The sequence below is a fragment of the Chiloscyllium plagiosum genome, unplaced genomic scaffold (genome assembly GCF_037043375.1).
Source record: "Chiloscyllium plagiosum isolate Xiang-an unplaced genomic scaffold, Cpla_swu_hap1 HiC_scaffold_12, whole genome shotgun sequence".
Lineage (NCBI taxonomy): Eukaryota > Metazoa > Chordata > Chondrichthyes > Orectolobiformes > Hemiscylliidae > Chiloscyllium > Chiloscyllium plagiosum.
In genome coordinates this window covers 28,355,371-28,381,836 of record NW_028270150.1, presented here as the reverse complement: position 1 = coordinate 28,381,836, position 26,466 = coordinate 28,355,371, and the positions used below count along the sequence as shown (strand labels likewise).

The 26,466-nt window shown below is 40.7% G+C and overlaps 1 protein-coding gene across 3 annotated transcripts in view; it reads left to right on the top strand.

The window, feature by feature from the left end:
- LOC122548014 (runt-related transcription factor 1-like) overlaps positions 1 to 4,064 on the top strand; it is a 227,122-nt gene extending 223,058 nt beyond the window's left edge. For all 3 annotated transcript variants that reach the window (XM_087992574.1, XM_087992573.1, XM_087992572.1), the window contains one exon: positions 708 to 4,064. In XM_087992574.1, coding sequence (XP_087848700.1) covers positions 708 to 1,216 — 509 coding nt within the window. In that variant the 3' untranslated portion in view covers positions 1,217 to 4,064. The remainder of the gene's footprint in view (positions 1 to 707) is intronic.
- Positions 4,065 to 26,466: the final 22,402 nt, after the last annotated feature.

Here is a 26,466-nt window from a genome sequence, read left to right as displayed (position 1 = left end):
AGAGGGATGGGAAGATGATGATGGGAGGAGATCTGTGTTGTGCAGGTTAATTTGATTGACCATATCATTTAAATTCTGTTTTGATGGATTTTATTTCCCTGTTACTGTGCTGCTTTATATATTCACATTGCTCCCATACATAGTTTGGCTCTTTCACAAAAGAAACAAAGTTTTTTCTCATTTACCCCCCACCCTACCCCAGGACTGCTGTAAAATGTTCATATTTGATGGTATTCAGTAGTTATGTTCAAGAGGAAAAACATCTTCCCCCATTATATATTAATGTTTTAACCATTCTGCATCTGATAAAAGTTCCTATAATTTACCTTACAGCTACAGTAACAACCAATTTAATATAATCAGTAGTGTTTGTAACATGCCTTATTTCCTCCTCCTAGAAGTGGCGTAAATTCAGAGGAAACTGTTTCATGGTTTTGACATTACCAGGAGCTTGGAAAACCTGTAGTTTCCCATTACTTTATTTGTGACAATACTTTGGCTAGTCAGAGTCAAGTTTCCAACTAATCAGCATTTTTTCTTTGGTAATAATTCATAATTTGTTAGAAATTTGGCATTGTTCATTTTTCCTGATGAGTGCAAATGGAAAAGCTTCAGCAACATGTCTGTCTTTTCAGCCACACTCAGCTACAAAGCGATTGTATAGCAGCTGTCAGCATTTAAGTAACTGGGGATATTTTTCATTGCAGGTGCCTCTGATCTAACAGCATTTGGAGACCCAAGAATGGGCATTGACCGTCAATTCTCAGCCCTTCCTTCTCTTTCTGACAGTCGCTTCACAGATCCTCGAATGCACTACCCAGGACCATTTGCATACACACCCACCCCCGTCACTACAGGTATAGGAATTGGCATGTCTGCCATGACAACTGCAGCACGTTACCACACATACCTGCCTCCTCCTTACCCAGGTTCTGCCCAAGGTCAAACTGGACCCTTCCAAACCAGTTCTTCTCCTTACCATCTATACTATGGCACCTCAGCTGGGTCCTATCAGTTTTCCATGATGACAGGAGGAGACCGGTCGCCACCCCGGATTCTACCACCCTGCACTAATGCATCCACAGGATCTAGCCTCCTCAACCCAAACCTTCCCAATCAAAGTGATGTAGTGGACGCAGATGGGAGTCATAGCAACTCTCCAACAAATATGAGCACCACAGGAAGACTGGAGGAAGCGGTGTGGCGGCCATATTGACTATGAAGCATCTTCACCTCAATCAACGAGCTCATGGATTCCTACATCAATGGCAAAGCAAGTGCAAGATTTTCATTAGACCTGGAAACATTGGGGGCACTGAGAAAACCATGATTGGGATCATTGAGTGTGTAAGGAAAATATTTGTATTCATTCGGTTACATTTTGCCAGGTTTATCGTCTTTGGAGATTCATCCGAGTTGTTTTGCATCTACTGGCAAAAAGTCTTTTTGTCTCGCACCTTACCTTGAATGAAGCAAAACAGTTTTTATTTGCCTGAATTTTATTAAAATAAATGAATATTGTTGCCTACAGATTGAAAGGAAGTTGCCAGCTTGCCTTTTCATCTGTCATCGGTTTCCTTTTTCAAAAACGTAACAGCTTCAGTTTTCAATCAAATTGACTACTGTGCAGCGAGTAATGCAAGCAGGCCAGATAGTTTGCGGTTTTTTTAAAGCAAGTTAATAGCATTTATGAAATTTAAAAATCCAAAAAAAGACAATAAACACTTTTGTTAACCAAATGGGATAGATTTCAGTTACAGAAAATATATGGAGCAAAGCTTGACATTATTTTGTGTTTTATTTCAACATCTGTGTTAGTTGCTTGACTTTCCTACTGGCACATTACATCCAAAGAAGCTGGGCCTGCCTGAAATGTGCCAGAAGCATAAACATTTAAGATGGACTTTTAACAGTACAGCGGGGCAGCAGGTAATCAGGAAGGCTAATGGAATGCTGACCCTTATTTCAACGCAGTTGGAGTATAAGAGTAGGGAAGTCTTACCGCATATGCACAAGTACTGGTGAGACGACATCTGGAATACTGTGAGCAGTTTTTTTGAAAATTAAAAAAAATATCATTTCATTGGAAGCAGTTCAGAGAATGTTCACTAGGATGATCCCTAGTATGGAGGAATTGTTTATAAACAAGAGTTAAACAGGATAGGACTCTACTCTTTGAAATTTAGAAGAATGAGAGGTAATCTAGGACCGACGGATATAGTCTCAAGATAAAAGCTGGCAATTTAAGACTGAGTTAAGACTCTGTCAGATGGGTGAGAGTCTTTGGAACTCCATGCCACAGAGAGCTGTTGAGGTCCTTGTGTATATTTATGGCTGACATTCTTGATCAGTTGAGGGTTACAGGGAAAGGGGAGGAAAATGGGCATGAGGAATGTTGAATCAGCCATCATCTTATTGAATGGCACAGCAGGCTCAAGGGCCTAAATAGTCTGTTCCTATTCCTATGGTCCTGTGTTTTTTTATGCTTCAATTCACCTTTTTAAAAACAAATCAATGGCTCCCTGCCACTGGGGCTTAGCAGATGCTGTGGACAGAGAGGGCAAACACTAGGTTGCACCATTGTTCACAATTCCTTGGTTGTTGGATAGGGTGGACTTGAACTTGATATAGGCCAGGTGAGACACAGCAATAAGTGTCCATCTTTGAGGTGAGATGATGCACTGATTTGGAGATTACAACAAAATAAATCACTTGCGAATTCAACCTATTTTCTGAAAATGTTTAGTCTATGCCTTTTCTGTACAGAACAAATGATCACAATGATATCTATAGTGGAGGAAGTCCATTGATGGGCTTTGGGCGCTTGCAGTATTGATCAGTTTGGGTAAGGTTAAAAGTGCAATTTGTATATGTTGTAGCATAAAGAGGCATTGATAGTAACTCCTCTTCTGATCCTGGTTTCAGTTCGAATCTTCTTTCTTCTAGAGTCAAATGGTTAATCCCCCAAGAAGATATCTGGTATATCGAGCTTTGATTTCCCCAACACTTAGCATCTGTTAGTAGTGCTAGTAGAAGAGTGTTAGTAACATTTCCAGATGTTGGCCCATTGGCACTTAAACCACAGTGGACCTATTAAGCTTTGCAAACATATATTTGAAAGAAGGAAGATGGTCAGTCAACACTGCTATATCAAATGACTCCAGACATGTCAGGCACCAGAGAAAGACAGGCACAGGAGCAGCAGACCTCAGATCCATCTGCATTCTGCTCTGGTTACTGGACCCAACTGCCAACAAGTCATGGCTTTTATAATAATTGGTTGAATGTTATTTAATTTCCATTGTGAGTGTATTACTTAATTTGCTGGTCAACACAAAAGATCATGGGAAAGCAGGACTTTAAATCAATGTTTCAAAGACTGGAACATGATTCAAATAAGGAAGGTCCAGGGCTGCAGGCAGCAAAACAGCTGGATTTGTTATTTAAAGCTTTGGTTTCCAAGAGTTCCTTATTGATTCTTTAAAACAGTATATAAGGAGCACTTATGTTTATTTGCTACCTTACAATAGTAAGATATGCCAGCTGTCTTAAATATGTATGCAGTGTGTTGACTAAAGACTGGATAATTTACGTCATTCTGATGAGCTATGAGATTGTTATCGGTTTCTTGAGTCAAGCTCATTATTGTGTCTATATTTGTAAATAAGCAAGAGTTTTTTTCCAAGAAAATTTCCAGCTATCATTGCTAGTAATTGTACAAACACCACTGCGCTTCAGACTTTTCTTTTCAACGATTTTTTTCAAACAACTTCTCAATTGCATTTGCAAAACTCCTGTAGTTTATGTTGTCATTTTTCGAACCTAGATGTTGTAAGTGTAAAGTTAACACGCATTAAGAAAGCATTTCCTGTTCACTGCAACCCAGCTATTGGATGCCTTTTCTCCAGCACAGCAGCTAACTCCCACAGTGGATAGTATCAGAGCGGCTGGACTGCTGCAGGTTTTCTGATGAACATATTGACATTCATACTCTTTGTACCAAAGTTTGTTGAACAATTTCATAGTTATATTGTGGCTGGCTAATAAATTAGTTTGTTGAACAATCATTGACTTACATCATTTATTATCTTTCTGAGAGTTATTGCACTCATCTTTCACTTTCCCTGCTCTTTGCTTAATCCTCCTATCCCCTCTCTCTCGTTCCCTCCCCTTCTCTCCTGCTGCCTCATTTTCTCTTCTTTCGTTCTCATCCCTCCTCCCCTCACTCTGAGCACCTTTCCACCATATTTTCACCTCTCTTGTCCTAAAGCCATCAGTTTGCATTGGAATGTAATTCCTCCCTGATACCTTGATCATCGAAAGTGATAGAGCTTATCCCAATCCTCCTACAGCCAATGCCCACACACCTTCCAGCCTGGATCAGGTAGAATTGATTAGGAGAGTGAGCTTTGACTGACCTTATACCTGCCTACTTTGGAACTCTGAAACTATGTTGTCAAGGCCATTTCAAGCACACCTCACATTGATTTTGCAAAGAGTAGGGATACAGCCCATTTGGGAAGCCTGCATAAGTTACTTACGCAGACAGTGGCCATATTTATTTCTGGTAACCATTTGCTAACTGTTCTGTTTTTCCATTAAACTTGCCAATGATCCTGTCACAGTTTCTAATTGTTCATCATGAATGGCACTTCCCAACATTAACAATGCTGAATTCACATCCAGACAAACATAAAGCTTTACAGTACACATTGGCAATGTTGTAAGAGTCCCGTGTATATATCGTTGAGAATATGTTAATGTATCCATTGTACAAAAGAAAAATTGGCCATGTTTTTCTGACTTCTTTTTCAGATTTCAAACACACTCACATCCCAGCACAACTCTCGTAAAACTCTTTTAAGTGTCAATATCCCTTTCACCATCACCCATTCTCTGAACTTACACAATAGCCCCGCAAACTCATTGTGAGTCAAAGCATGATAGAGGATTACTGTCACGTACACTCTAAAGTGCTTTTGAAGCTGTTTCTCAAAATATATTGGAACTTGGATGACAGTTACAAGTTAACTGAATTGCAATATCATGGCTTATGTCATATTACCCATTCAGAGATGTTAATTCAGAAAACTGATAGAGAGAATCACAATTTCTCAGTCAAATTGAGACTCAGTGAAAAATGTGGGAGAAGGCAGTGAAAATTCGAGCCTTTTATCACTTGTTTTGCATGAGTCTGGGATTGTGCATCCCCATTCGGTCAAGTCTGCCAGACAACTAAAAATCGACTGCAGAGAAAACAGGAAGTGTTTGGCAAACGACATAACTTTGTCAAGCCTAGAGCGTGAAATAGAGGTGACATCAAGTGGCAAGATGTACTGATGATCTGCAACTATGATGCTGCTAAACTTACGTAAGCTCCTCTTGTTCTCCAAGAACAAGACACAGACATATAGTCCTGAATCATTCTGTGAACTTTTAATACAGCTCCCGGAAGTTACCTACAATCACAGACATTTGTGTATATGTGCTCCAGCTAAACAATTCTGATGTACTCTAGTACACCTCCCTCAGTTAATCTTGCTGCAACAAAACAGAGCTCAGTCAGATTGACACTGAGAGCTTTATATCATTTAGTGACATGCCACACAACAGGGTGATAACGTCATGAGTATGTCCGTTAGAGGTACATGGCGCATTTGCTGCGAAATCTGAAAAAGAAATCAGAAAAACATGGCCGATTTTTCTTTTATACAACGGAATAGAGGTTTCAATTTGTACTTCTCATACGTCAACTGTGGCTCTCTACATTAAACACAATATAATCTAAAACTGCTGGTGTGGAAATATCAGCAGTTTTAGGCAAATAGTCAAATTTGGAGAAATTCAGAGTTATGTCTCAACTCAATAACATGTACTCTCCTAATTGACAACGTGTGGATTTCTTTTAACAATGTGCAGTTTCCTTGTTATCTATTTTTTGGGGGGGTATAATTTTTGTTAAATCACCTCCAGGTACAATGCATTCCTCTTGAAGGGACCACTGCCTCTGAAAAAATGTTTGCAAAAGATCTTTCCATACATTATTTGCAACATGTTATCAGAGGCAAATGGTACAATACAGTTCAACAACATTTAATCATGTTTCACATGTGAACTAAATTTTATTTCATAAATACATTGTTCATGAAGCCATTACTCCACCTAACCCTAATATTCAACAGTCTTTAGGTATTTGTAGCATTGTAAAATGCAGCATAACACGGTAAAATATAAAAGGAAAAACCAGCTGGTTAATCAAACTGTCCAACTCTGCATTGTTTAACCTTGGCAAACCGTCGGCAATGTTTCCTCCAACTCTTTTCAGTCCCACACACACAGAACACACACATGGCCAACTCATTAACCTAAAGGGACAAAAAGAAGACAGCTCCCGATGTAGTAACTGCCCTGATTGCCATTTTACCTGTGTTCTTTATTGCTATGGTTGAGAAAGTGTCACAGGAATGCAGCAAGTTAGGCAGTCATTAGGACACCAGTACAAACCAGACAGCAGGTAAGACATTGTAAATTGTCTGCAGGCAATGACTGACTTCTTGGATTAAAAGAGGCATGCTGCTGCAGGTATGCAGATGAGTGAGATATTAAGGATTATTACTTCTTGTGGATTTCCAAGAAATTCTGAGCTTTCTTTCTTTTTTCTTCCTTTCCCACTCAACTTAGGATCTCACATACTGAACTAAGCAACAATGCTTCTCAATGCTAGATAGATGTGTAAACCATATTCACTCAGGCAATCACTTTGGAGAGACAGTACAATTGCTGGTAATAGCACTGGACAAGTCACCCAAAAACAACAGGCCGTGGGGGACATGGGTTCAAACCTCACCAAAGCAGCTGGTGGAGGTGAAATTCAATTAGTAAATGTGGACTTTAAAGCTAACTTAAGTAATGGTGACCATGAAACTATGAGCAAATGTTATAAAAATCTAAACTTGTTTGTAAATATCGTTTAGGGAAGGAAATCTGTCAACTGTATCTGTCAAGCCTAGATGGGGCTCCAGATCTCCAGTAATGTAGGCGAAAGTGAGGGATCAGATGCTGGCAATCAGAGTCGAGAGTGTGGTGCTGGAAAAGCACAGTAGGTTAGGCAGCCTCTGAGGAGCAGGAGAATCGACATTTTGGGTTGACTCTTGACTACAATTTGACCAACAATCTCACAAAGGAGCAAGCCACTTAGTTCAAGGTCAATAAGGCATGGGGAACAAATATTGTCTTTGACAACCTTCACTTCCTGTGAAAGAAGAAATAAAAATAATTACTCGGTATCTCCCTTCCACAATGCTGCACAAGTGAATGCATAACTGCAGTCCATCTGTTGTTCAAGGAGGGTAACAAACAGTCCAAATTGGGACTCCTGCTGGGAAATAGCTTGCAAGAAATCTTCTGCAATATTTAATAGTAATTCACAAATTGATGTAATCAGGATGTTGATTAACAGCTCTGATTTTTTTTATTGTTCAGAATGCTTCTTCTGAGTAGTTAAAAAAAGTTGCTTCAGCTTTTGGAATGTAAAGCTTTTAATTTGCAGTAAAACATCAAATGATCATTGTGCGTCATGAGTTTAAATTACAAATTAGATTGAAACCCAGTGATTAGAGACAGACTGAATGTAGTTAGAGTGCCCCCATCTGACTTAAAATGAAATGATTTGCTGAAAGGATAAATGATCATCAGAAAATGAAGAGGGAGGTTCCTGTTTATTATTATTCCTGTTTCTAACGTATTATTTTGCTCCTTGTCTACTTTATTGATCTTTCCTCTCTATTTTTAAGACCTCATGGCACATTCTATGCCCAGGAATGACTTCTTCACACAAGGATGGTTCAAATCTGTGACTTCTTCCCCTGGGTAAGTGTCTGAGGGTGGAGGATCAATTAAAAATTTCTAAATTAACATTGACAAACTTTTATTAGATCAGAACATATAGGGATTGTGGAATTAAAACTAGCTCTAGTGTATGATCAGATCTGATCTAATGGAGTGGCTGAGGGACTAAATGACTATTCGAATTCATACGTATCCTGTGACATCTTCAAAGGTAACTAAAGAAACAGGGCCGCGAGTAGGGCCACATTCAGCACTTGGAGCCTGCTGTGTCACTCAACAAGATCGTGGTTCATCTGATTGCTCCATTAACTCCATTCTCATGCTTACCACCCATCCACACCCCACCCCCCCACCCCATACTCTTGACTCTCTTATAGATCAAAGATCTGTCCAACTCAACCTTAAATATATTCAGTGATAAACACCCCTCTGACAGAAGAGTACCTCTACTTTCAATGGGTGCCTCCTAATCTTCAAAGTATGCCTCTTAATTCTAGATTGCCTCACAAACATCCTTTAAACATCTACCTTGCTGTGGTTCTGTTTGCCGAGCTGGAAGATTTTGTTGCAAACGTTTCGTCCCCTGTCTAGGTGACATCCTCAGTGCTTGGGAACCTCTTGTGAAGCACTTCTGTGGTGTTTCCTCCGGCATTTATAGTGACCTGTCCCTGCCGCTTCCGGTTGTCAGTTTCAGCTGTCCGCTGTAGTGGCCGGTATATTGGGTCCAGGTCTATGTGTTTGTTGATGGAGTTTGTGGATGAGTGCCATGCTTCTAGGAATTCCCTGGCTGTTCTTTGTTTGGCTTGCCCTATAATGGTAGTGTTGTCCCAGTCAAATTCATGTTGCTTGTCGTCTGCGTGTGTGGCTACTAGGGATAGCTGGTCGTGTTGTTTCGTGGCTAGTTGATCCACGAACATCAACTAGCCACGAAACGACACGACCAGCTATCCCTAGTAGCCACACACGCAGACGACAAGCAACATGAATTTGACTGGGACAACACTACCATTATAGGGCAAGCCAAACAAAGAACAGCCAGGGAATTCCTAGAAGCATGGCACTCATCCACAAACTCCATCAACAAACACATAGACCTGGACCCAATATACCGGCCACTACAGCGGACAGCTGAAACTGACAACCGGAAGCGGCAGGTTCAGGCCACTATAAATGCCGGAGGAAACACCACAGAAGCGCTTCACAGGAGGCTCCCAAGCACTGAGGATGTCACCTAGACAGGGGACGAAACGTTTGCAACAAAAACTTCCAGCTCGGCAAACAGAACCACAGCAACGAGCACCCGAGCTACAAATCTTCTCACAAACTTTGAACATCTACCTTGTCAAACCCTTCAGAATAATATGTCTTTTGATAAGATCCATCCTCTAACACTTCTCATTTTGCTGAAAGGTTGGCTTGTTCTTCATACCTGTTCATGGTACCATTCACACTGTCATGGATATGAAACCATAACCCCGGGTCACCTATGAAACTTCAGCTCCGGCTGAAGCTGATTTCCCCGGAGTGTCGGAGGCTGAGGAGTGACCTTACAGAGGTTTACAAAATTATGAGGGGCGTGGATAGGATAAATAGACAAAGTCTTTTCCCTGGGGTCGGGGAGTCTAGAGGTGAGGTCGGGGAGTTTAGGGTGAGAGGGGAAAGATATAAAAGAGACCTAAGGGGCAACTTTTTCACACAGAGAGTGGTAAGTGTATGGAATGAGCTGCCAGAGGATGTGGTGGAGGCTGGTACAATTGCAACATTTAAGAGGCATTTGGATGGGTATATGAATAGGAAGGGTTTGGAGGGATATGGGCCGGGCACTGGTAGGTGGGACTAGATTGGGTTGGGACATCTGGTCGGCATGGACGGGTTGGACCGAAGGGTCTGTTTCCATGCTGTACATCTCCATGACTCTATGACATGATTTCTTTTTTAAAAGGACTGACTTTAAAGGTTTTGATTTGATTTGATTTATTACTGTCACATTTACCAAGATACAGTGAAAACTGCAGTGAAAAATAGGGCAACATGGTGGCTCAGTGGTTCGCACTACTGCCTCACAGCACCAGGGACCCGGGTTTGATCCCTGCCTTGGATGACTGTCTGTGTGGAGTTTGCACCTTCTCCCCGTGCATGCGTGGTTTCCTCCCACCATCCAAAGATGTGCAGGTCAGGTGAATTGGTCATGCTAAATTGCTCATAGTGTTAGGTGCATTAGTCTGGGGTAAATATAGGGTAGGGGAAGGGGGTCTAGGTGAGTTACTCTTCGGAGGGTCAGTGTGGACCTGTTGGGCCGAATGGCCTGTTTCCACACTGTAGGGAATTTAAATCTAAATCTATTGTATTGCATGCTAACCAGACAAATCATACCCTATATAAGTACATCAGGGTAATAGAATAGAATGCAGAATGTAGCGTTACAGCTATAGAGAAGATGCAGAGAAAGATAAACTCTAACATATGAGAACTCCATTCATAAGTCTGACAACAGCGGGGAAGAGGCTGATGACTGCACCTGTGGATTCAGTGATTATCTGGAGGGAGAGAGACTCTGGACTATCACACTTGATAAGGTGTCAAACCAACTTCAAAGAGAGAAAATGCATTGCAAACTGACGTTCTAACCTACTGGGACTTTTACAGACTGTGGACATAATGGTAAAAGAAAAGACAACATTCTGAGAGAGAGATGTACTGATGTTTTCTCTCCCTTCCAGAATACTCAGGGATAAAGGCTAAAATCAAGTCTATGAGCAAAGAAATAAGATATTCTCTCTTATTCTGAAAGAATCAATCATCCTTTGATGAAAGGAATCAAAGCAAAAGAGCTTCAAAAACCCACAAAGACAAGAAGCTTGAAATCGAATGTTTGACTATTAATATCAATACTTCTTTTGTTGAAAACTTCATTCATGTAATGTGGGTATTGTTGGCTAGGCTAGCATTTATTATCCACCCCTAACTGCCCTTAAGAAATTAGTGTTGAGTTGCCTTCTTGGACCATTGCAGTCCATTTTCTTTAGGTAGTCCCAGAATTCCATATGGAGAATGTTCCAGGATTTTGACCCAACGACACTGATGGGACAGCGATTTATTTCTAAGTCTGGATGGTAAATGGTTTGGAGGCGAATTTGCAAGTCATGGTGTTCCCACCACTGCTGCCTTGTCCTTCTAGATAGAAGTGATCATGGGTTTAGAAGGTGTTGTCTGAGGAACCTTAGTGAATTTCTGCAGCACACTTTGTAAATGATACGCAGTTTCTATTGAGCATCACTGGTGTAGGGAATGAATGTTTGTGGAAATGTTAGAAATAAAGAAGCTGGTTTGAACTGGATGGTGTCAAGCTCAATTTCATTATTCAATTTGTTTTTTAAAAGACTGTCCAAGACACAGGCATGCATTAAAATATAGTTATTTGCCATGACATTGGATCATAACCCCAGATTATTTAGAGACAATTTGAACTTTTAATTACAACAGGGGTTTTTAAAAAGAGAATGTACAGGTAAAGGTTGACTGTGGATGTAAACTCAATGACTGTCTTGGCAAAGCCCTATGAAGAACAATATATTCTCCTGTCAGAATGTGCAAATGGATCTTCAGACAGCAACCCCTCAAAAGGAGAGATTGTGATCTCCTGTAGCTGCAAAGATAATGACCAGCTGGCTACCCCTCTACACATAACATCATCTCTTTCAGACATGACTGTGTTTTACCTTTCAAGAAATATTCAAAAAAAAGGCTTAAAAACTGCAACCTTTGGTCTGTGAGTGTTAGTGAGCTAATGTGCTAGCATGACCTAGTATGTTGTAAAGGTCACAACTGAGGGCAACCATTAGATACCCCTGCACTGCAGGTGAGGATAGTCCTTCTCTTGCTCTGAGTGTTGGAAGCCAGGCAAACCAGTGAAGTCACAACTGAAAAGGAAATAGGGCATAAAACCCGTCAGCTAGCTTTTAGGGTCAAGAATCTCAATATCAACAACTTCACTACCGACATCAGCATTTTTGGGATTATCTAACTTAATAGCCACAACATTTACTACAAAGAACACGGAGACTGGTTAGTGTATCTTTTTAACAGTTATCTTTTTACTCAGTTTATGTTTCTAATCTTTGCTGACATGGTTTATTATCTTTTCATACGTTTAGTAGCAAATAAAATCATCTTTGCTTTAACGCAAACAAGTCTAATTACTTTTAAACCTTAAATATTTCAGATTGGGAAAATAAGTACTACAAGGGTTGGCATACTTTTTAAATTAACTTTGTTTGAACGAACGAAGAGAGAGGTTGAATTAAGAAGGGAAGCAAGCCATCCCTTATCACCCACTTAGGGATATCCCAATCAAAATCATAATGAAATGGGCACTTTCACCTAGGAACTGGTCATGTTACACTTAGAATTCCGTTAAGGGATGTGAGCACCACTGGGTAAGGCCGGTATGTATTGCTCATCACTGATTCCACTGGAGAATTTGGTGGTAAACCTCCTTCTTGAAACTCCACAGTCCATGCTGTGTAGGTGCTGTGTTGGACATTATACCCCGAAGTGACAGTTAACCATTTTGATATTGTAAAAAAATGTATTGTAGCCTCTACAGTGCAAGAACCACTCAGCAGGTCAGTTTGCATTTGCCCAACAAATAAACAATTTCATGTTTCACCTGCAGACCTTCATTCAGTAAAGGAAAGACTGAAGCGACTGGGCTTGTATACCCTTGAGTTTAGAAGACTGAGATGGGATCTGATTGAGATGTATAAGATTATGAAAGGATTGGACACTCTGGCAGCAGGAAACATGTTTCCGCTGATGGGTGAGTGCCGAACCAGAGGACACAGCTTAAAAATACAGGGTAGACCATTTAGGACAGAGATGAGGAGAAACTTCTTCACCCAGAGAATGGTGGCTGTGTGGAATGCTCTGCCCCAGAGGGCAGTGGAGGCCCAGTCTCTGGATTCATTTAAGAAAAAGTTGGATAGAGCTCTCAAAGATAGTGGAATCAAGGGTTATGGAGATAAGGCAGGAATAGGATACTGATTTGGAATGATCAGCCATGATCATGTTGAGTGGCGGTGCAGGCTCGAAGGGCTGAATGGCCTATTCCTGCACCTATTGTCTATTGTCTATTGAAAGTAAAAGGAGGATAAGAATGCAGAGGGAAAATAGAGTGGGGGATGGTGTAAGTTAGATAGGTGTCACCCTCCAGTGACAGGAACCTAAATTGTCACCGGCAATGTGTGATCACCTGATCTTTTGGGTAAGACGGTTTTCTCCAGGAGCTCACAAATGTCCATAACATCCTTAGTTCCTTTGTTCTGCTAAAGAATATTTACAGAGTCAGCTCAGGTAAAAGAAATATTGATTTCAGTTCAGAAACTATAGTTTAATCTTGCCATAAGGCTGCAGGAGAGAAAAAAAATCATATGACATAGCATCAATTCCTGTACACCCCAGTCCAACACCGGCACCTCTAAGTAGTGAAGGGAAGTCAGCAGGGGTGTGTAGCTGAAGTGCACTACAGTGCTAAGTGAGGAAAGTGAAAATGTTGGAAAGTTTCTGTCAGTTCATGTGTGTACTCTCTCAGCAAAAGAGCTATGACCCTGACACATTGCTGATAGCTCAAGAAACAGAATCGCTGGCTGTTAAATCCAGAATGCTTGGTTCAAATAGCGCTTCATGATTCGCAAATTCCAATTATTTAAGATTCAGGAGGATGAGTGGTCCCAAATGTGTCTTCCCCAATTTCATAATAGTGAGGACAATGAGTAGAGATTGACGGCAAATGAAACCAGTATGGGAAAGAGAAAGAAAAGGAAAGACTCTACCTGCTCAAATAAAACATCAGCCAGATCAATATTTCTTACATTGACTTAATTGTGAATTACCAGGCAGCGTAATTGTAAACTATTGCTAATACTTCATGTGGTCTGTAAGATAAGCATAAAGCAACATTGCTTCATACTAAGGAGTGATTAAATGATAACTGTCAATACTATCAGATGTTTCTATCTTGTTTTTATTTCACTTATAAATGGTGCTACTTAATTAATTTTATTTTCATAATTACTCCCAATGCCAGGTTTTGCAGGTTCATTGATTTATTTTGGTTAATAATTCGTAGACATCAAGTCTGTGGTGTTCTACGTCTGACACAACAGTAATGTCAGCCAAGCAGAGACAAAACAGTTGTTGTCCTCAACACTTGCCAGCTTCCTTCCAGGAAGTAAGTCTATAATCCTCTGCCTGGCAATGCACAGTTATTGTTGACTGTCATGGTTCAGGCTCCAAATGAAAATGAACATTTTTATTCACTGTAATTTCTTAAATATTTGGTGAAAGAAGTCCACTTTGTTCCTTTCAAAGCATAATCAAAACTGAGCCATAACACAACAGATAAGGCATTTCATTGTGCTGAGAGTTATTCTAACATAACTGTAGAAATCTGGATCCTGACATTTAGTTTTACACGGAGCATGACGAGAAATATTGAGCCACCACACCTGCCTTTCATCTAGTTTTTGGACTGATTGACTGACGAGGTTTTGTATAAGAAATACAATTTGAAGAGGGTTAAATCTGGTCATTGATCTAAAAGAATTAACTCTTAGTTTTCCCTCTGCAGGTGCAAACTGACTTACTGAGTATTTCCCGCAGTCTTTGCTTTGATCTCACCAAATTAGATTGATGTAAATCCCTTGTTATGTGGACCTTTAGGAAGCCGGTTTCCAGAGAGTTAAGTGATGCTGGATTAGTTTAGGAATGTCCCTTGTTTGCAGTCTGAAATTTAAAAATGTGCACTGACAATTCATACATATGCTCAATTAATCCCAGCATATTTTGTTCAATGTTAAAGTCTTGTTGGCCAGACTTGGTAAGAAAATAATTGTGCAGAATATGGATAAATATTACTGAAAAATGCATGTCCTCTATAAAATCGGCATGGTTTGCGACGGCTTAGTTCATCACGTGCTTTAGGAATGCTGATGAAAGTTCCCAGAATTGAGTGTTTGATCTGTTTAGTCACATGTATCACACACATTAGCGTGATTACAGGGTAGAGACTAACCAAGAATATCAAGAAAAAATGTGAATAGCTTTTTATAGTCTCTGTCCATGTGGAGTGCAAAAAGGCAGATAGTCTGTCAGTGCTTAATCTTCACATTCAGACTTCTCCTTCGAAAGACGTCCAAAGAATTTCCATTTAATGCCAAATTGAATGAAGCGGATGGAAGTTATAAAACATCATTCAAACACATCTGCAAGCAATGAAAGTGCATCATAATGTGTTCTTGGACGCAACTAAAAAGGCTTGTCTAGTACAGCAGAAATCAACTCTGAAGATTTCTACTACAGACAAAGCAAAAGGTGCAAATTTAAGAAAAGTAAAATTCTATAGCTGGCTCCTGATTTGCAGCCCTGTAAACCATGCGATGTTAGTAATTGTTAAGTAAAAATATAGAATTAAAGAATCATGAAAATACAATGTTCTTGAAATATATAACATCTTCCTGTCAATACTCACCTCTATCCTAATGACACTCTGCAACTGTGCAAAAACGGACAATGGCTGCGCTGAAGTGTAAGTCATTGCAAATCAGGTTATTGATTTAAAGGTGCGCTAGTTTTTAAAATCTTTCTCATACATGATCTCCAGGCACTAACTGAGGCAAGCTGCAACTCCTAATCATATCAGTGGGTGCTGGGTAATCAGAGAAATCCCCAGATTGTAGAGGCTAGAAGCAAGATAAGCAGGATCTTATTTTGTCATAGATTGCAGTGACAATGGATGAGGTAGAAGGTCCATACCTTTCCACCATTCAAAACCGATATAAAGCAACTTGACTACAACCTGAGGTATGGAGAGCAAAGGTTACCATTCCTCAGGCCCAATTGCAGCAAAATCCTTCAACAGTGGATTGGCTGATGGCTGCAAAGATGGGCAGAAGATTTCAACAGACCTTGTTCTCAATTGTACAGGCTGGCATGAACATCGATCCCAGGCAATGCCATGCTAAGATCAACTATACCATAGCTTACCACTCTAAAAGATTCCCCATGAGGCTCTTTAATGGGCAGCAAATTTTCCCAACTCCTTTGGTGATTAGCTGGTGGTGACAGGGGCAAGATTGTGATATCAGAGAACCTCCAGTCACCATGTGACACAAAGGCAGCAATTATACTATTTAATTGCACTATTCACAATCAAGGCAGAGAAGGCTTTGGTAGTTATAACTCAAGATGAACATCCCTCTTCAGGATTAACTCTGCTCACCCTTTGAGTGCAAAGGACGAGAAATGGTTCACTTAAAATATTCTGCCTCACTCCAAAACCAGCTGAAAAACCACTTCCAGAAGGATTTTCCATCAGCAATCAAGACAAGATTGCATTCTGGAATGTCTAGATAACTTGGTATTGATATAATTAATGGCTCTAAATAAGACACATTGAGCAGAAGAGGGGCAAATAAAAAGACATGAACCTGGAAATACTTTTTTCTGGACAGGGAAATCATGAAAATAAGAATTCACAGAGCTACGTTTGCCGTCGAGACCATGTTCATGAAGAATGTCCACATTGTTGGGAATCAATGATCATCTTTCTACAGTCGATCTAAATCAGAAATCCTTACCGATGTCTTTCCTCCTACATTTCAGCTTGACTCCCTACCTGAAAGTTTGTATCGCTCTGGCGGCTCCAATGCCGCTTGGAATTTCTTCATTCTGGCAACCCTTCACAAATAAGGTGTGACCTGAGGGCTCCTCCGCATTTCGATGTTTTGCAAGGATATAATCAGAACCAGAAACTTTGCTGCTTTCATTTAGTCGACAACAGTTGTCACCTAGTCAAGTGTTGGAACTTGGTTTCACTCACTTTCAATTCTATCTTGTGGGAGGTTTTCCAGCTGGAGCCCAGCCACAAGGAAACACTGTGCTTGCTTAAAAACTACAAGATGGTTTCCAGATCCAATGAAAGAACATTGATGTTAATTCACTCCAAAACTTTTGACCAGTTTGCTATGTTTCTCCTCAATTCCCTATTAGTATTTCTGCAATCCTTCCCTCTTTGCTTCTACAACTCTCTCTCGCCCATTGAAATGCAAATTATAACCTACTACTTTAATTAGAGTTCTGGAGATACACAGCACTGAACAGACCCTTCAGTCCAACTCATCCATGCTGACCAGATATCCTAACCTAATCTAGTCCCATTTGCCAGCACTTGGCCCATATCCCTCTCAACCCTTCCGATTCATATGCCCATCCAAATGCCTATTAAATGTTGTAATTATACCAGTCTCCACCACTTCCTCTGGCAGATCATTCCATTAATGCACCATCCTCTGCATGAAAAAGTTGTCCCTTAGGTCCCTTTTAAATTTTTCCCCTCACCCCCAAACCTATGCCCTCTAGTCCTGGACTCCCCCACCCCTGGGAAAACACCTTGTCGATTTATCCTATCCATGCCCCTCATGATTTTATAAACCCCCATAAGGTAACCCATCAGCCTCTGATGCTCCAGGGAAAACAGCCCCAGCCTATTCAGCCTCTCCCTATAGCTCAAATCTTCCAACCTTGGCAAGATCCTTGTAGATCTTTTCTGAACCCTTTCAAGTTTCACAACATCCTTCCTACTGGAGAGAGACCAGAATTGCATGCAATATTCCAAACATGGCCAACCAATGTCAGCTGCAATATGACCTCCCAACTCCGATAATCAATCCTCTGATCAATAAAGGAAAGCATTCCAAACGCCCTCTTCACTATCCTATCTACCTGCGATTCCACTTTCAAGGAGCTATGGACCTGCACTCCAAGGTCTCTTTGTTTAGCAACACTCCCTAGACCTTACGATTAAGTGTATAAATCCCACTCTGATTTACCTTTCCAAAGTGCAACACCTCACATTTATCTAAATTAAACTCCATCTGCCACTCCTCAGCCCATTGGCCCATCTGGTCAAGATCCCATTTTATTCTGAGGGAACCTTCTTTGCTTTCCACTACATCTCCAGTTTTGGTGTAATTTGCAAACTTACTAACAATACCTCCTATATTCACATCCAAATCATTTATATAAATGACAAAAAGTAGTGGACCCAGCACCAATCCTTGTGGCACAACATTGGTCACAGGCCTCCAGTCTGAAAAGCAACCCTCCACCACTACTCTCTGTCTTCTATCTGCTAGCCAATTCTGTACCCAAATGCTCGTTCTCCCTATATTCCATAAGATCTAATCTTGCTAACCAGTCTACCATAAGAAACCTTTTCAATTGCCTTACTGAAGTCCACATAGATCACGTTCACCACTTCGCCCTTATCAATCCTCTTTGTTACTTCTTCAAAAAACTCAATCAAGGTCATGGGACATGATTTCCCACTCACAAAGCCATGCTGACTATCCCTAATCAATCCTTGTTTATCCAAATGCATGTAAATTCTGTCCCTCAGGATTGTCTCCAACAACTTGCCCACCACTGACATCAGGCTCACTGGTCTATAGTTCCCTGGCTTTTCCTTACCATCTTTCTTAATAGTAGCACCATGTTACCCAACCTCCAGTCTTCTCACACCTCAACTGTGACTATTGATGATCCAAATATCTCAGCAAGAGGCCCAGCAATCATTTCCTTAGCCCCCCACAGAGTTCTACAGTTCACCTGATCAGATCCTGGGGATTTACCCACCTTTGTGCATTTTAAGACATCCAGAACCTCCTCCTCTATTATGTGTACATTTTTCAAGATCTCACCATCTATTTTCTCACATTCTATATCTTTCATGTCCTTCTCCCAACATTGAGAACACTGTAAACACTGTTGCAAAATATTCATTTAGTATCTCCCCCATCTCCTGTTGTTCCACACATAGGCTGCCTTGTTGATCTTTGAGGGATCCTATTCTCTCCCAAGTTACTGTTTTGTCCTTAATGTATTTATAAAATCCTTATAGATTCTCCTTAACCGTATTTGCCAAAGCTATCTCATATCTGCTTTTTACCCTCCAGATTTCCTTCTTGTACACTTCAACTGCCTTTGTACTCTTCTAAGGATTCACTCGATCTCTGCTGTCTATACCTGACATATGCTTTCTTCTTTCTCTTAACCAAAGCCTCAATTTCTCTAGTCCCTACAACTACCAGCATTCCCTACAACTACCAGCCTTGCCTTTCACCCTAAAGGGAACATAACGTCTCTCGATTCTCATTATCTCATTTTTGAAGGCTTCCTGTTTTCTAGCCGTCCCATTACCTGTGAATATCTGCACCCAATCAACTTTTGAAAGGTCCTCCCTAATGCTGTAAAAATTGGCCTTCTTCCAATTTAGACCTTTAACTTTTAGATCTGGTCTGTCATTTTCCATCACTATTTTGAAACTAATAGAATTATAGTCACTGGCCCCAAAGTGCTCCCCCACTTACACCTCAGTCACCTGCCCTGCCTTATTTCCCAAGAGTAGGTCAAGTTTTGCACCTTCTCTAGTAGATACATCCACATACTGAATCAGAAAAGTTGCTTGTACACTCTTAACAAATTCCTCTCCATCTAAACCCTTAACACTGTGACAGTCCCAGTCTATGTTTGGAAAGTTAAAATCCCCTCCACTTAACACTATGGCAGTCCCATTTGGTCATATATCCTGACATCTCCATTTTTGGATGAGCATCAGTTATTTTCTATGTGATGTGTTTACAAGCGATATGCATGATAATAAAGTCAGCACGTAAATACCGGATTTTTTTTGTTGTGTCAGTATTCAAAATGCTGGTGGCAGGGTTTAGAGAGTAGCTCATTCCAGCTACAGAAACTACCCCAATACAATCTATAAAAATCCTGCTTCCATCTTAACCAATTGCATTAATTGTAGGCTCCTAAAATAACTCTGAAACATTTACAGTCTTTCTCTGCAGCATTTCTCTGTTTATATTCTCCCAAGCAGACATTCCCATTACATGCTCTTAGGTCCACCAGACACAGCACAGCAATAATCTAGAATATGTTTCCTGTGTAAAAAACAACATTCCCTTTGGCTTTGAGCCATGGCATGCAATGAGGTCAGAATGGACAGACTGGAAGTTCACAGAAATAAAAAGGAACTGCGTGCAAATCAATAGAGAAAAGTTGCCATTTCAATATTTCAAACATTAAACAGATTTAAGCCCTGGTTTCTAGAGGAGGGCTGGATTTTGGCAAACCCTTTTTGAAAAAAAGAAATTGTAAGAGTACTGCCTGCTCTAAAGTTGTAGAAACTTGTTGGATGTGCTAGACCAGCAATTAATACCATCCCTTACTACCCTGGGAAAGATGGTGATGAGCGACCTTCTTGAAACTGCTGCAATCTTTGGGGTTACAATGCTGTTACAGAGAGGGTTCCAGGATTTTGACTCAGCGACGGTGAAGAACAGTGATATATATCCAAGTTAGGATGTTGAGCAGTTTGGAGAGCAACTTCCTAGTGGTGGTGTTCCAATGTATCTGCTGCTCTGTCCTTCTGGATGGTAGAGGCTGTTTTTTTTGGAAGGAGCTTTGGTGAGTCACTGCAGTGCATCTTGTTGAGGGTACGCACTGCACCCACTTTATGGTGACGAGTGAACATTGAAGATACAGCATGGGGTGTCAATCAACTCTTTGTCCTGGATGGTATCAAGTTTCTTGAGTATGGTTGGAGCTAAATTCATCCAGGCAAGTGGGAGTGTTCCATCAGACTCCTGACTTATGCCTTTTAGATGGAGGACAGGACTTGGGGAGTCAGGAGGTGAGTAATTTATGGCAGATTGATAATCTCTGGCCTGTTCTTACTGCTACAGTATTTGTATGGCTCATCAATGCTAATCACAAGGATGTTGATAGTGAGGGATTCGCCAACAGTAATTCCATTCAATGTCAAGAGGAGATGGTTAGTTTCTGTCTTGTTGAATATGGTCATTGCCTGGTCCTTGTGTGATATGACTCTTACTGTCAGCCCAAGTCTGAATATTGACTAGGTTTACTGCATTTGGATATAGACTACTTCTGAGAAGTTGTGAATAGTGTTAAGAATTGTACAATCATCATCAATTAAGCAGCTGAAGATGGTTGAGCTTAGGTCACTACCCTGAGGAACTCCTGCAGAGATGTCTGAGAGTTGAGACGACTGACATCCAACAGCCACAACCAGCTCTCTTATGTTCAGAGGCAGAGATTATTCCCTTGGATTCCCATTGACTCCAGTTTCACGAGGGTTCCTTGATGCTATCCTTGGTCAAATGCTGCCTTGATGTCAAAGGTATTAGTCTCACCTCCTGATTGGATTTCATCTCATTTCTTTGGACCAAGGCTCAGAAGGAGGTCAGGTGACCTTGGACAAACCCAAACTGAATAACAATGGGCACGTTATTCTTGAAAGCAGTATCAACAACCCCTTTCTATCACTTTATTGATGATCGACAGACAGCGTGCTAATTTGTTGAGTTGGATTTCTACACAGGACATACTCGAGCAATTTTCCACATTGTCAGATAAATGCTAGTGTTGGAGATTTTGAATCTTCCCTTTATTTAAAATTAAAAAGAAAACTTACACAAAATGCCATTACCTGATTACAATAAAAGTTAATGCAATTTGCTGGGCACATTATAAGGCCTATAAAATTGAGATATCAACAAAACTGCTATATTTCTCATTAGCTTGTTACAAATTAATAAAATTATCTGTTTATTAATTTAGTCTCAAGGAATTTCACTCACTGTTTTATTTTCATGCTGTGTTATGCTAGTGGACAGGTCCACGGGTGCCAGTGGAAGGTTTACCATTGAATGATAGAAGGTTAGTATGCAGATGTAGCAAGTAATCCAACCTGGCCAATCACTGCTCCATCAATCTACTCTCCATCATCAGTAAAGTGATGGAATGTACCAACAACAGTGCTATTAAGCAGCACCTGCTCAGCAACAGCCTGCTCAGTGATGCCCAGTTTGGGTTTTGCCAGAGTCACTCAGCTCCTGGTCTCATTACTGCCTTGGTTCAAACATGGACAAAAGGGGTGGATTCCAGAGGTGAGGTGGAAGTGACAGCCCTTCACATCAAGGCCACATTTGACCAAGTATGACATCAAGGAGCCCTGGCAAAACTGGAATCAATGGGTATCGGGGGCAACCACTTCACTGGTTAGAGTCATACCTGGAACAAAAAAGGATTGTTGAGGTTATGGAGGGTCGGTCATCTCAGCTCCAGGACATCACTGCAGGAGTCCCTCAGGGTAGTGTGCTTGGCCCAACAATTTTCAGCTGCTTCATCAATGACCTTCCTTCTGTCATAAGGTCAGAAATGGGGATGTTAGCCAATGATTGCACAGTCCTCACTACCATTCACAGCTCCTCAGATACTGAAACAGTCCATACTCAAATGCAATAAGATCTGGACAATATTCAGGCTTGGGCCAGCAACTGGCAAGTAATATTCATGCCAGATAAATGCCAGACAATGACCATCTCCTACAAGAGACACTCTAAATACAGCCCCCTAATATTCAACAGTATTGCCATCACTGAATCCCCCACTGTCAGAATCCTTGAAGTTACCATTGGAGAAACTCAACTGGACCCACCACATTAATGCAGTGGCTACAAGAGCAGGTCAGAGACTAGGGATACTGCAGAGAGTAACTCACCTCCTGACACCCAAAGTCTATCCACCACCTACAAGGCACAAGTCAGGAGTATGATGGAATTCTCCCCACTTGCCTGGATGAGTGCAGCTCCAACAACACTCAAGAAGCTTGACACCATCCAGAACAAAGTAACCCACTTGATTGGCACCAAATCTACAAACATTCAATCCCTCCACTCGGGAACACCACCGCCTGCAAGTTCCCCACCAAGCCACTCACCATCCTGACTTGGAAATATACCACTATTTCTTCACAGTCACATCAAAATCCTGGAATTCCCTCCCTACTGGAATCGCAGATCAATCCAGAGCAAGTGAACTGTAGCAATTCAAGAAGGCAACTCACCACCACCTTCTCAAGGACAAATAGGGGTGGGCTATCAATGCAGGCCAGCCAGTGACTCTCAAGTCCCACAAATAAATTTTAAAAAAGCAGGAATGCTGATGAAATGTTATGGTTTGTTGCAAGGGGAATTGAGTACAAGAATAGTGAGAGTGTACTTCAGTTAAGCAGGGCATTGGTGCGTCTGCATCTGGAGTTCTATATAGTACTGGACACCCAACTTAAAGAAGGATGTTAATGTGCTGAAAGTGGTTCAGAGAAGGTTTATTGGGCGAATACCTGTAATGAGCGGATTACCTTATGAGGGACGGCTAGAGACCTGCATCCCCTGGAGTTTAAATAAAAGGGTCAGAGATGACTTAATTGAAACATAAAAGATCCTGAGGGAACTTTACAAGGCACCCCTCAGCCCTCAATGCTCTAGGGAAAATAACCCAAGCTGTTCAGCCTCTCTTTATAGCTCAATCACTAAACTGAAGGTTCCTTTTCTCTGTTTTTGAGGATTGCTTTTTTTGAAATCAACCAATTCAGACATGTTATGCCACATATGCAGACCACGTGGGATTTGAACCCAGGCCTCCTGTGTAAGGAAACTACCACTTTGTCGCTCAAACCCTTTCGAGTGTTGCTTGAGCTTGGTTTCTAATGGTTTTCAGAAGAATCTTTGAATGCTATATCTTAGCCACTATTTCACCTGGAGTTAACATCTTATTTCCACACCGGGCACAATGATGCCATGTGTCTTTCCAGTTCTATCTGATTTTCAAAGTGAACCTGGCTCTTTCTACCAGCGGGAGTGGAGTATTTAATTGTTAACTCCTTGCTCTGAGTAAATCTTTATCTTTAAAAGCTTTTGATAACTATGTGTGTCCAACCTAATGAGTTATACTTATTTCTCAATGAAACCTATATTTCTAACTCAATATTTCTATAAAGGAATACCGTTGTAATAGGGGATAATATAGTGAGGGGGCTTGAGACTGCCCTCCCCAGCAAAGAGCAAGAATCCAGACTGAAGTGCGCCTTCCCAGTACCAGGACGTTAGGTAAAGGTAGCGGGGTAGCACTGTTAGTCATTTATGCAATAGTCAGAGAAACAAACAGACCTTGGAGTACACATTCATAGTTCCTTGAAAGTGGAATCGCAGAGAGACAGAGTAGTGAAGAAGGCATTTGGTATGCTTTCCTTTATTGGTCAATGCATTGAGTATAGGAGTTGGGAGGTCAAGTTGCAGCTGTACAGGACATTGGTTAGGCCATTTTTTGAATATTCTGTGTAATTCTAGTCTCCCTACTTTAGGAAGGATGTTGTGAAACTTGAAAGAGTTCAGAAAAGATTTACAGGGACGTTGCCAGAGTTGGGGGGTTAGAGCTATAGGGAGAGGCTGAATAGGCTAGGACTGTCTTCCCCGGAGTGAGGGGCATGGATAGGATAAGTAGGCAAGGTCTTTTCCCTGGGGTGGGGGAATCCAGAACTAGAGGGCATTGGTTTAGGGTAAGAGGGGAAAGATATAAAGGGAGCAAAGGGGCAATATTTTCACGCAGTATGTATATGAGATGACCTGCCAGAGGAAGTGGTGGAGGTTGATACAATTAAAACATTTAAAAGGCATCTGGATGCGAAGGGTTTAGAGGAATATGGGCCAAATACTGGCAAATGGTACTAGATTAATTTAGGATATATGGTTGGCATGGATGAGTTGGCCCAAAGGGCCCAGTTCCATGCTGTGCAGTTCTCTGAATTTATGGCTGTAATTAGGTTTCTTTATTAAATGTAATTATTGGTCAATTATCAAATCTAAGCTTATTCAATAAAGATGCAATAATGGGCTAATATACACAGTCAGTAATGAAGTATAAATGTCTCTATCCCTCTAAATAACCCACAACACATGCAGTGCAGGAAATGAAATATTAAAGAAATTCACTATTAAAAAAAACACCATTTTCTGGCCATTATGTTTATTCCTGAAGGTAAGAAGGATAAGCCATTCATTTATGTTTTGGCATATGTGGTTAAGTCACTTGGCACATACAGTTTTCATTAGAGTCTTGGCAGACACAGCTTGCTCAGTAAATACAATATTGAGAAGGGTCTTCAATTATTCTCCCAGAGGAAACAAACAAGTTTGCCCTGGAATTCAACAGTCGAGTTTCTTTCCAGAAATGCAAGTGATCAGTTGGGCAGCCTTTCCTCACAGGCTTCTTGTAACGAAACTAATTCCAAATACAAAATCCCTCTCCACCCAGTCACTGTTCAAAAGCCTCAGCAGAGGTACTTAGTGGAACAACAGCAGACATGCAGTTTCTAAGAAACTTTATTTTACAAGAAAAGTCACCAATGTCTACAGTGACCTTTTAATGATTTCTTTTAATGGAAACACTCCAGGTATATTGATAGAATTTAAAATAAATTCTGTTTATCACAGTTATTCAAAACCTATGTCCTCAAAGAAAGATTAAATATGAGCCATGGAACAGCTGTTGTGGTGAAATATAGTACAAGCTTATACCCAAACAATCTCATTCGTTCCTGTTTGTTTTGGGGAAGGAAATTCCTTTAATGCTTGTACTTTTGCTGTTCTTGCCAGCACTTGTCCTACTATCTGTCCAAGGTAAGTTACTCATTCACTTTTGAAAGATTTGACACCAAATCAGTCATAATCAATTGCTCAAATAAAGATGGCAGTTGTTCCAAGTGGTCTTCCCAAGTGTCACTGCATTCCAGTATGTCATCAAGATAAACTCCATAATTTGAAAAAAGAAACAAAAGAACTGCAGATGCTGGAAATCTGAAACAAAAACAGAAGTTGCTGGAACCAAGAAGGGTCACTGGATCCGAAAGGTTAACTCCAATTTCTCTCCACAGATGCTGCCAGACTTGCTGAGTTTTTCCAGCAATTTCTGTTTTTATTTCACAATTAGGAACACTGGCTGCAACTTGATCCACTAGTCTCTGAGATTCTAGAGCATCTTTTTAGCCTGAACAGCATCACTCAGCATTGACAAAGACCATCTGTATGATAAAGGCCAATATATCAGTGGCTTAGGGCATGAAAGGACCTTCGTAGTAGCCCTTTAAGAAATCAATTTTGTTAAAATTCTGGCACTGTCACCCCAAACAATGCAGATTTCCAAGTAGGGAAATAGGTAAGAATTTTCCTGTGTTCCCAATCTTTCTGTAGTCAATGCAGAATCCTGTTGAATCATCAGGTTTAGGCACTAACACAACTGGAGGACTCCTACTATGAGTAGGTTCAATTAGGTTGTTTTCCATCATGTATTGGCTTTATGTTTTCATCTAAATTCAATCATATGGTGGTCACTGCTCCATAGGGATGCATTTATTCTGAGGTCTTGAATTTATCCTGTCACATTGCAAGATACCATGTTGCGTATTACTTGCTGTCCATATTCCAGAATGTACTTCTGTAAGAAACTATCTTGAAAGTTTTCTGTGAACTCCTCATCCAGGCTACTTACATTTCTAGTTTAGATGTAGATTAAACTCATCCATGATTATTACTACCCCTTTTTCACAAGTTGCTAATATAACTTCATGAATACCTCGTCCTCATAGTGGCTACTGTTAGGGTGCTTGTAGATCACTCCTTCCAGTGAATT